This window comes from Cyprinus carpio, chromosome A14, assembly GCF_018340385.1.
Source record: "Cyprinus carpio isolate SPL01 chromosome A14, ASM1834038v1, whole genome shotgun sequence".
Taxonomy (NCBI): Eukaryota; Metazoa; Chordata; class Actinopteri; order Cypriniformes; family Cyprinidae; genus Cyprinus; species Cyprinus carpio.
Genome location: NC_056585.1, coordinates 19711132 through 19723492, shown reverse-complemented (window position 1 = coordinate 19723492; position 12361 = coordinate 19711132). Strand labels below are relative to the sequence as shown.

General features: G+C 36.9%; 1 protein-coding gene across 4 annotated transcripts in view; it reads left to right on the top strand.

Annotated features, from left to right (window-relative positions):
- The window catches only part of pcdh1b (protocadherin 1b), a 151022-nt gene that overhangs the window by 122244 nt on the left and 16417 nt on the right, over positions 1-12361 (top strand). The window contains exon 5 of one of the 4 annotated variants that reach the window (XM_042770169.1): positions 5554-7052. The exons of the other annotated variants lie outside the window; for them this stretch is intronic. Coding sequence (XP_042626103.1) covers positions 5554-5609 — 56 coding nt within the window. The 3' untranslated portion in view covers positions 5610-7052. Of the gene's footprint in view, positions 1-5553; positions 7053-12361 lie in introns of those variants that run through there. 4 annotated transcript variants of the gene reach the window in all.

Sequence of the window (12361 nt, the reverse complement as noted above, 5' to 3'; positions counted from 1 at the left end):
TTTTTTATCCTGATTTATTTTGAGAACACTTGAATGCACTAAGCCATTTTCTAAGCAAAGTTTTAGCTGTGGGTTCCAATATTGCTGTCATCCAATTTAAAAATGTTTCTTTGGATGGTACCTTGTATGAAAGCCAAAAGGTATATATTTGTACATTATTTACCACTAAATGGTACATATTAGAATTTAAAAAGTACATACCAACTTTAAAAGTGCTAATGTATGTACATATTAGTACCTTTTAAGAGGGTACTGCCCCAGTGACATCTTCGTACCTATTTTCTGAGTGTATGATCATTTCCTTAGTGAGTTCCTCTCCTCACATTCATTCATTCATTCATTCATTCATTCATTCATTCTACATCATTACACAAGTAGGTGGCAACAAGGGACTGTCTCTATGAGGAGTCACTGACTCGTTCATTTAACCAGTTTGTTCAAACACACTGATTCATTCCAGCCAAACACCAATGCTGTGAGTTGCAACATTATGCTGCAGCTTTTTGGAAATATTTCCATTATTTCAAAATATTTTGTACACCGAAACAGAAAAAGAAAAACTAACAATGTTACTCAATCACTCCAATAACATTACATAATTTTTATTTTTATTTTTTTTTATTGAACTGTTGTATAAAAGTCATATTACATAATTATGCTGCCTCTTATCACTCCAATAACATTTCAGAAACAGCCCATGCATTATTACTATTGTGACAATTTTGAAATAAGAACTGAGCCAACGACACATCTTTCGAACTAGCAACTGCAGATCCCAAGTGTACAGAATACAAAAATACATGCAGTTCTGAAAAAAAAGTGAGATATTAACTTAAAACTGAATTGCATGAAATAAGTTCAGAATTTTGAGATAAGAAGTTGCAATTACCTTTTTTTTTTTTTGCTTTTTATACTGTGAAAACAGGCTTTCATACAAAGTCGTGGTGTAATATTAGTAACTGCATAGATTTAATCCAAAGCAATACATGAAATCACAGATGTCCTTTTATAACTGTAACACAAATTATATAAATCTTGTCCTGTGAGATGCTGAGGGTGCATCCCCTTTCCTTGGCACCCTCACTGGGTTCTGGCAGGCAAGTCCAGACACACACATATTAGCTTTGACACACATACTGTGTCCCACTGGTACAAGGTAGCCTCACTACGCTTAAATGTACCACGCTGGGTCTGTGGCATGCACACGTGTGTTACGTGCATCCATGCTGCGTCTTCTCACTGTGTGCAGATAATAACAAATGGTGCTCATGCGGTTGACCCTCAAACCTCCCCCACACTACCCGTAACATGTCTCTCACAAAGCCGTATGTTTCACAGTATGGGAAAGAAAAAGAAAAAAAAATGTGCCGTATACCTGGACAAAAAAAGGACCTTGAATGTCTCTAAGCTTCTTTATGAAGTTCAGAGTTTCTGAAGTCTTTGCCGAATCAAGTGGCCGCTGACTGTCTGAAGGCCACTAAAGCGATACCTGGTGCTGACTCCAGTCATAAAGCTAATGAATAGACTTGTGCTGCTGTTAAAATGCACATTTCTCGAACAGTAGATTGTCTGTAGACTCGAATCAGTTCACAGTCGCCTCATAAAATCTGCTGCTATGACACTTCCGCAGCCATAAATCACAGTTAATCATTCAGCTTTTGATACGAAATGCAGGATATGGAGATGTTGTGAGGCACCCGCACTTTGTTCGCACCAGTTATACAGAGATGGTTTTATTAACAGCTGTCTGATGAGTGGCTCAGTTGTGATTGTTAGACGACATGAATAATGGCTTTAAGAAAGTAGACAAATGGAGGAAGAAATAAATAAAGACATCAACAAACAATGAGGCGTCATTGCGAGTATGATCACATTTGCCGGGCAGACGCCAGTACAACATTTATTCTCCTGAAAGACAGATAGCAGGAGGGAGAATGCAAGGTGACACGTATTCAAAATTGTCTTTATTACAATTTTTGACAGGCGGCTTAGCTGTTTTACCCGATGGTATTCGGGCAAAAAATTAAATAAACTAAAATATAGGGGAGAATGTATCCCTTTTATTTGCCTTTCTTTATTTTGCAGCATGCTTATTTGAATGCCTGAAAATAAGCAAATCACACTGCAATCTCTCTTCACTCCCTCTGAGTCTCGATGTATTCCCTATCTCTCTTTTCACGCTGTTTGGTGTGGGATTAGAGCTCTTGAGCTGTGTTTAAATGGTGTTTATGCAAATAATCACTAGCCTCAGCACAATTATTTAAAGTGCTAACAACAGAGAAATGCATCTCGCTCAGGCTGACAGCAGTCACACTCCCACTTACTGTGGCCATCTGCCCGTGGTGGAACACACTTTTTGCTCTCTTTTGCTGTTAAAGGTTGCTCAGTATATTTTTTGAAGAGGGGCTGTGTTGATTATCCCCATGAGTCATCATGGTTAATAATCAGAATGAGGTTGGAGGCCTCTAATTTTCCTTGATTTGGGGCTTTTGAAGAGTTGTTAATTTAATTTAATTTAATTTAATTTAATTTAATTTAATTTTATTTTATTTTATTTTATTTTATTTTATTTTATTTTATTTTATTTTATTTTATTTTATTTTATTTATTTTAAAATTTGTTAGGATGTATAATTTATTGAACCAGCTGGCTGGGATGTGCAGGGATCACTGTAAGCAGATGGTTATCTGTTGATTATATCACTGCAATACTTTCAATAATAGAAAAATAGGTGATAATGTTGTCCAATTGATTTATACCAAGGTGTGCAATGTTGCCAGGGTCTAAATTTAACATCTGCCAAGTGCAAGTTAAAAAAAAATAAAAATAAATGGCCTTGCCAAGTCAATAAAACTTACCATGCAGTTGGCTGGTAACATCAAGAACTGCAATTTAGCGTGGTTAGCATTGAATGGAAAGAAAGATCTGAACGTCATTGATGAAACTGATGTTAACAGTTAGCAGTTTGTATGTTTTAGATTTATTTTAGGACCATCTACAAAAGAAACCGTCTGTCACAATTCAATTTAATTGATGTTGATTGCAGTAGTACAGTGAGACAGGAAATCAAGGTGATGGATGTTGTGGGGATTGGATTTCTCCACTATTTCCTCTTCTGTCAATAAAGATGGCAAAAGAGAGTAATGGCTACTGTGGCCAAAAGTAAATTCTGCACCCTGGGTGGTGCCTATTTCAAATGGGAATTTAAAGGTGCATTTCAGGTGTGCAGTTTCACTGGTGTCTTCTTATGCTGTGGATGTTGTACTCTAGATTTATGACTCTAAGATTAACTAACACCAAAAGTAAATAAAGGTCAGTAAGATTTTCATTAAAGTATTAAAACATACTTTGTTTTAAACTGTACTATAAATATATTGCCAATATTTATCACAGTTTCCACCAAAAAAAAAAAAAAAAAATATGAAGCAGCACTACTGTTTTCAACATTGATAATAGGAAATGTTTCAGCACCAAATCACACTGGTGATTTCAAATTAGAGTGATTTCTGAAGGATCATGTGACACCAGACTGGAGTAATTGCTGCTGAAAATTCAGCTTTACTGTCACAAAAATAAATTATATTATGAAATATAAACATCTCTGAAGACTGGAGTGTAAACTCTGGAAAGAGTTTGGATAAAAACAACAACAACTAAAAAACACGAAAGAGTTTGGATGGCAAGAACAACAATGGTACATCTCGTCAGGAGGTTACCTCTGATGCAGGTGCTCATGAGAAGGTGCTAAACGGGTGCAGTGGCAGGCTGTGAGCCTCATTAGGCCCAGATGCTGCCCGACACACTCACGGGCCTGCATACACACACTTCGACAGATGTCGAGGTGGCAAAGGTGAGGACCAGGATTAGGGAAGGGCTCTTGTCTCAGTGATTAGATCCAAGAAAACAGCTTGAACAAGGCCACTAAAAGCCCTGTTGGGTGCACCTGAAGCCATAAGCCACTGACAGTGTGTATATTTGTGCATGTGCACCCGTAAAAAAAACGAAAAAAAAAAAAAAACAAATTGACTCCATTAGTTTTTTTCCAATTTTTTTTTCTTCACACAAAAACTTTTAAACTGTGTGTGTGTTTGTGTGTCATCCTTATTGTTGAGCCCTGCATTAAAGGGATAGTTCAGACAAAAATGAAAATTATGTCATAATTTACTCAACCTCAAGTTGTTCAGAACTTGTCTAAGTTTCATTGTTCTATTTAGAGAGAGAAAAAAAAAGAAAATATATGAAAATGAAAACATTGAAGAATGTGTGTAACCAAACAGATGATGGCAGCCATTGATTTCCCTGTTATGGAAAAGTATGGCTACCGTCAACTGATTACCAACATTCTTCAAAATATCTTTCAAGAGAGGAAAGAAATGCATACAGGTTTGGAACAACATACAGTAAGGGTAAGTAAATTTTGGGGTGAACTATCACTTTAAGAGAAGTTTAAATGATCCTAAATAAATCTCGCAAAATCAATGAAAAGACTTTGCTTTACGTAACGTCCACACCTTACACCTGTGCATCAAAAACGATGGGTCAGCAGCAGGCAGCCCTACATACCAAACCAGTGCGTCGCCTTTAATGCAGTGATAAAAACTCTGTGTCTGTATTAGTGACATGCGGGATTCGTAAGGCGCACACTGGTCTCTGGACAGATTGCAGCAGCTGGTGTTTGTGTCAGCAGGGTACAGTGAAGCAGTGGCTGAAACTGTTACTCTACAGTGCCTCATTGCCTACTGATGCGATGAAATGTCAGTTGCATTTCTCCTGCTGATCTGCACCCGGTAGGCAAGCTGTGCCTACTGCGTGAGGAGTCTGTGTCCTAACATTTTGCGAGACCTCTGGATCAGTCATTGGCTGTAAAAGCAGCGTGGGCCAGCAGGAACTGTAGATGGGAAATATCGTAGTTGCTCTTGCTATATTTCATGCAACAAACGAGTCTATTTCAACATTGTATATTAGTGATGAGTAATGCCGGTTGTGTGCAAACTTTTGGGGGACTTTTTACTTTTACAGTTTGTACTTTTCCTGGACATACTCTTGTTAGAATTCTATATATTGTAATGGACAACATATCGAAGAGAGAGAGAAAAAAAAAAAACAACTGAGAGAACGGCCATCTGTGCAGCCCTGTCGTACAAGCCTGGACTAAGGGGGGCAGGTTTGTTCAAATCAGTCTCCAAATTAACTTTGCAAAGACAACTTACCCTCTAAAAAGTTTTGTACATTCTCAGTGTGACATGAATGGCTTGAATTTACAGTTGCAATGTAAAACTGTTTATAACACAAAATAATTGTAATAATTAACAGTTAAAATGCCAGAAAAATAACTGTAAAGGAGCTCTAATTCCACATTTTAAATGGACAGAGCAGGTTTTTGGTCTTGCCCCCTTGCTCTTCTCACCACCTTATGTTGTTTACACATATTCGTCCAAAGATATGTTTCAATTGCACTATTAATATTTATATATTCATTTTTCTATAAATATTTTGCATGGAATGTATTGCGTTCCAGTACGTGAGTAGTAAGTCGTATCTATCCTCTTGTAGGTGCTGTAACGGGCGTTGACCAAGAGAAGGGGGCCGGCCAAAAAAGACTGCCTTAAACGTTCTTCTTTTTCCAAAATGTTTTTCTTTTTGGTCTGCGGGAGTAGGACAGAGCTTGCCTCTTGTCACAGATTGCCATAACACATGTCTCTTCATCTCTGAAATACATATAACTACCTTTTTTTCCCGCACATAAACAATGAGAAAAACCAAATGGACAAACTCGGAAATGAAAAGCAGACTGAAAATGGGCGTCTGTCTGCTGATGTTTGTCACCCCCACCCTGATGTTTTTTTTTTTTCTCCGTAGCTTTTTGGGAGCGGATATTTCTCATCTAAGGACACTTCGGGAAATATGGACTAATGGATTTGTGATATCTCCATTTTTGCCTATCCTCCGCTGTGCATTTCTTCCCTTTGCTATGAACTCTTTTGTATGGACTTGCCCCCCTCCTTTCTTCTTCTGTTCCCTTTGAACCCCTTTGGAGTCTTACTATCATTGCAATCGCATGGGGTTTGGTAGGTATGTCTTACCTCTGTCCTTCTCTCTCATTTTTAATATGCTCTCATCTATTTTCTCCTCTCTGTCTCCTTTTCTCTGCCACAGCCAGACCCACTCACATTCATTGAAAATTCACCTAAGAGGACTTAATAGCTCCTCTATAATGCACTCTGACCTCTTATCAAATACAGCAACAGTATTTTTCTCCCACAACTCAGTCTTTCTCACTTTGCTCCAAACGAGGGAATGTTTTATAAGAAAGGGAAAAGACTGCTTTGCAGCCGAATCAAAAAAAGACTTTGCACCTTGTTTCATTTTCCCCCCTCCTTCTTATTCTTGTCTCCCCTCCAAAAGGCCCAAAGTTAAAAGAAGTGAGATGAAAAATTATGCTTAGATGAGAACATTATCTCCATTTTGGCTTCTTTAGACATGTGCACTTGCAAACCAAAATGGAGCTTAGTGCCATAAAGTGTCAGCCAGTTGTGTTTGTTAATTAGATTGGGTGACTGTAACATAAACTCCATTCCAGTCTCTCTCTTTCTCTCTCTCTCTCTTGATCTGAAGGCAGTGACGTCTTCGCCTCACACCAATGACTGTGCCACAATGTAACAAAACACAGACACCAAATACACATTTGCCTTTGAACTGAGAACACTTATTGATGTGAATATTGGAGAAATTGACATTCCAGAGTGTCTACTTGGGGAACGTGTGTAAATATGTAACTAGCTCTGAATGATATTTATCAAATATATAAAAATATGGTACACCTGACAGTACGTCCGTAATGTGAAAACTTCTTTTATGATCACATACAGTATGGGATTTTACTTCTCTGTGCGTCTGAGACAATGATTACAAAAGCAGTAGATGGTGAAGCTAGATTAATGTCATGAGTCATTTACTTACATTAAGCCAGTAATAGAGATTCTGTCGGCTCTGCAGACAGTCTAGCAGAAAGTGCTGTTCTTGTGAATGTACTTTGTATTCAGCCATTTTTAGTACAATAAATGGACTTATCAACATCTGCTTGCTGTGTCTGTAGTGTTGTAGTTTTTTTTTTTTTTTTTGATTTTATATTGCCATTTAATTACATTTAAGTACTTCTCTTACATAACAAGAAATGTGATGAAATTAGATATTGATACCATGGTGTGTGTGTGTGTGTGTGAGTATTTATAATATATATATATATATATATAAATAGAAATGCATATATATATATATATATATATATATATATATATATATATATATATATATATATATATAAATATATATATATATATATATATATATATATATATATATATATATATATATATATATATATATATATATATATATATATATATTTTTTTTTTTTTATTTATTTATTTTTTTTCGAAAACAATTATCAATGTATCAAAATTATCTTTATATTAAAGTGATATAAAAAATCACATATTAAGAATAATATTATATTATTTTAAATTCAAAAAACATAATTGTGTTATTTTAAATTGTAATAATATACTCAATAAATAAAGTATATATCTTTCACACACTCATAAACAAAGTAAGGTTAGTTTTCATTGTTTTGTCATTCACAAAACTGAGGATGTCAAAAATGACAACTGCAAAGGAAGCCAAGAGCTGATAAAAGACAAACTGCATAATGCAAAAACACATGTGAATTGTTGTTAAGGTGCACTGTAAATTTGTTTTTGAAGTAGGTAGCTCTTATGTTTTCTTTTTCCCTTCACAGTCTGCAGCAATCAACAGTCTTATTTCATTTCTCAGAGAGAAAAGAACAACACTTCAGCATTTACATATTAGTACCCAAGGTGGTCAAGGAGAGAGACAGCAGAATGTGACATTTTTATTCAGTATGAAAAATCAGTTATTGTTACAGCTAGGCCTCTATCTGAGAAATATTTAAGGTCCAAAATAATACTGAGTGGATCAGGGTGGAGTGGAGGGTGAAGGTGCAAGTGTGGTGGTGTGTGTGTGTGTGTGTGTGTGTGTGTGTGTGTGTGTGTGTGTGTGTGTGTGTGTTTTGCTTGAGTGGGCGTAGTAGCAGTAATCACAAAACACATCCCAGGGAAACTGTAACTCTATTTTCACATTCTAATTCAGGCAGAGATAGATGACAAGATGAAAGACTTGCTTTTTTGTTTTTCCACTCACACCTTGCACAAACACATCATGGATATATGTGCATGTGTGTGTACGAGTGGGCTGTGAGAGATAGCGGTGATGTCAGCAAGCAGCTGAATACATTTTAAATGGAAGACGCCACTGAATTTAATTAAAACATAACTTGCAGGCCTAATTAACACCATGATAAATACCATTGTCCACCAGAGGTATAGCTCCTCCAGATAAGCTAAAATAGTTTTTTTTTTTTGTTTGTTTGTTTTGTTTTTTAAGAGGTGAAATTATGTAAATATTCAGATTCAATATAATGGTGTTTTAGAAAATTATAATGCTAATACTAAAATAATACTGTTTAAAATTCAAATCTAAAATATGCCACAAAACAGTTAAATTTAGCAGTTTTGTTAAATGTCATATTTCATATTTTTAAAATTCTAATTCAAAATTAATAATTACTAAATGTTACATTTACAAATATAAAATGACATCCCTGTGCCATTTTTCTAGCCCCATAAAAAATCCCTGTTTTCTGATTCCCTTCAGCATGAGTAAAGTTAATTCATATTTATATCAACCTGCACTGTAAGCAGCAAAACAGCAGCAGAATTTGACTTTGTGCCTCTAAAATGCTGTTTGGCATGCCAGGTGCTGCCCTTTGATGAAAGACCTGCAGACATACAGTACACACATCACTGTGAACATTAAGTCTTTGAGGCATGTGTGTATATGTGTGTCTGCATTTGTATGTTTGTCTTAAGGGCACTACCTACGTGAACAGGCTGTGTATGCGCTCAGACAGATGGTGTGAGGCAGTGTTTGGCTAAACAGGGCATTTACCTGTTACCACACAATCAATCAGTACAGGCAAACTCACACGCTCAGCGCATTTCCAACACCTCTAAGCGCAGATGTGTTCTAGTTTCAGCTGTACGGACATGGCCACACTATTCTCAGATCTCTGTAACCCCCGGGGTCCTCACACAACTATATCCCAGTGCCCTGCTCGAGCTGGCTGAGGACATGCCTGACTGTAAAGAGAATCCCATTAGCGAGGTCTTTAGTGTTTTGTGGGTCAGTTTTGGCCCATCCACTCGAACTGGCAAAATGCTGGCCTAACGCTGGGCAAACAGAGGGTGCTTATTATAGTGCTGCGCTTCTGTGCCAGCCTAGCCAAGCCTGACAGTGCCAGCTCACAGCATAATCCACTCTCTCCACCTCCATCCTCACTGTTTTCCAAATTACCTTCCATCTCTCACACTCCACACACTGTCATCCATCCCTCTTTTGCCCTGTACCATTATTTTACATATGCAAATTTGTCATGTTTTTGTAATAGCATTGTGTCAGGTGATAATAATATGCTACTGTTCGATTAGTATATTCATATACCATGGACCTTATATTGTACTTTAAGCAAAGATTAAATTGAATGATCCAAAATGGCATTCAACCATCTTCAAAGAAAGAAACGATTGGAATTGGATGTTTCCTAGTCAATCCGTTTCATTTGGAATGTGTATATTCCAGTTCAGCTTTTCACTTCACATATTCTGGTTTTTTTTTTTTTTGGAAACCTTTTTACGGAAATTTATTTTCTAAATGCATCTTATTGATCTTATTTATTCATATTAATTAATTAATTTACTATTAGATCATTAGTTTAAAATAAGAAGTCACATTTTGAGATGTAATTATGCTATTGTAAGATATAAAGTTGCAAGATTTAACACAACGTGTATGATAAAGTCCCAGTTATGCAAAAATAAATAAATAAATAAATAAATAAAATAAAATACTCTTAAGAAATACAGGCATAATGTGCTGTTTAAACGTGCACTTACCAAAAAAAAAAAAAAAAAAAAAAAAACCTGTTGTGAGATATAAAATCACAATAGTGAGATATAAAGGTACAATGTGCAGTACAAAGTCACAATTACAATAAAGAAAGTCACAAAAAAAGGTCCAATTATGAGAAACAGTATAAAGGCACAGTGTCTGGTGTAAAGTTGCAGTTACAAGAAAAAGTCACTTTGTGAGATATAAATTCAAAATTACGAGGAAAGTCAAAAAAAATTGTTGGAGATTATTTTAAACAAAAACAAAATAACAAATTAAAGCAAAAAAAATAGTCACTTTGTAAGATATTAAGTTGTAAAAATTGTAAGAAACAAAATAACAAATGTAAGCTACAAAGTCATAATGTGCAGTTATAAAGTCACATTTAGGAGAAAAGAAGTCAGTGTTTTTGTATAGGATGCCAGTCTTTTGTCATAGTTCATCTCTATTTGTTTTTTTCTTTCACTTCTGTTCTGTTGTCTCCCACCGCTCCGTATACCCTTAATTGTTTTCAGTCTCGGCAAACCTTTTTCCACAGTGCCTGTGATTTACAGGGCTACACGTGATAGACAGACAAGTAGAGGAGGGAGTAAGGGACAGGCAGAGATAAGCAGATATCTGAAGAGGAAAGAGGAAATGTGCTCCTGTGGCGAGGACACTCGTTAGCGTTAGCGGTGGCTAATCCTCTCTTATTAATGGGCTCCATTGCAGTGCTGTTGTGTGCAGAGGATTAGCTGTTGTTTGTCTCTCCTCCTGTGTTATGTTGTTCTAGCCTCATGTGGGTCAGAGGGGAGACTATTACTGAGCTGCCCTGTAATAACAGTGCAGCGGTTAACACAGGCACGCATTGGTGTACAGCTGAATTTACAATGAAGTCCGGGACACAAACACACACGCATGTACTCACAACTAGTTTATTTTTCACACCCCTAGTGCTTTTGGATCAGGGTATAGCATTTTGTGTGTGGGCGTGTTTTCTTTGGATGGGGTTTTTGGTGAGCCACAGGGCGAATGTGTTTCTGCCCTAGTTAGGCCACCCTGGCCTGGCATGGCCTGAACTGGCGTGAGTGTGCCACTGATACCCGTGGGCACTTGTTATTCTAGAGCACAGAGGACGTGGGCGCATGCTTTTAAAGAAAGCCCTGCAAACACCAGTCATCGGACACCTCTATGTTCCGATCTCGGGTCAGCGTTTGTGTGTCAAAGTCTTGCTCATTCCTAAATGTCAAAAGAACAAATTCAATTTGAGTTGAAAATAGTATTGCTTTCAGCTGAAGAGTGTTGAAACAAAGGCCTTTATTCTTTTCTCTACTGTCAAACTGTATGACTGAATGGATAAAGCATTTATATAGCGCTTTTTTGAGTATTGCTGTAGGCTACACCCAAACCGCTTTACAATCATGAGGGGGTCTCTCCTCAACTACCACCAGTGTGCAGCATCCACCTGGATGTATCTTAAAGAACCCATGAAATGGTTTGACAAATTACATTTTTTCAGTCAGAAGAAACTAGATGAACACTCCTTCAGTTGCCATTGGTTAGTTAAACAGATAGACCAAACTATTCAAACACCCCCAAAAAACATTAAAATCTTGACATGTATTTCAGATATGCACTTATATTAAGTTATCAGCTATTTCAGAGGCTAAAATGAATATCCAGTGGCTTCACAGGTGTGATTGTTACCCTTTGAAGTCAAGGTTTTTAAGTGTGTGTGTGTGTGTGGCGGGGAGAGAGTGCTAGCAGTGCTATCAGGGGACACTTTGCTCCTCTGTGGTGGATCTCTCTGTGGGCGATTTCCCGCAGTGTGTGTGTGTGTGTTACGTGTGTAAAGATGTGTACTGTGGAGAGATCACAGTGTGCAGCCAGTAGAAGTATTGTCCTGGTTAATTAGCAGCACAGCGGTCAGATGCACACATCGGCCTTCAGAGCTCTGACACACAAAACACACACTCATGAGTACATTGTGTTGATGTTTCACACACTTACACCACGGTCATACTGACATGTCCTTCAGACTACTCTCATGTATTGTCTGTGCATCTTCTCTGTCATCTTTCACGCCCTGAAACTACTCTTTCTAAAGGCATCAGCTTTCGATTGTTCTTTTAACCATTTACAACTTTTAGCCCTGTAGATTATCTTAAAACACTTTTCAAAGCTCACTTTTCTAACTGTAACAATGTTCATCAGTAGACACATGCATTGAAGGCAATGCCCCATTTCCATCACATTTTAAATCATGCATTGTGTTTGATAACATTCTTTGAGTGAAATGACTTGTTAAACATTGTAGAAATAAATCAGGTTTGTCTTGATTATGTATCATAATTAC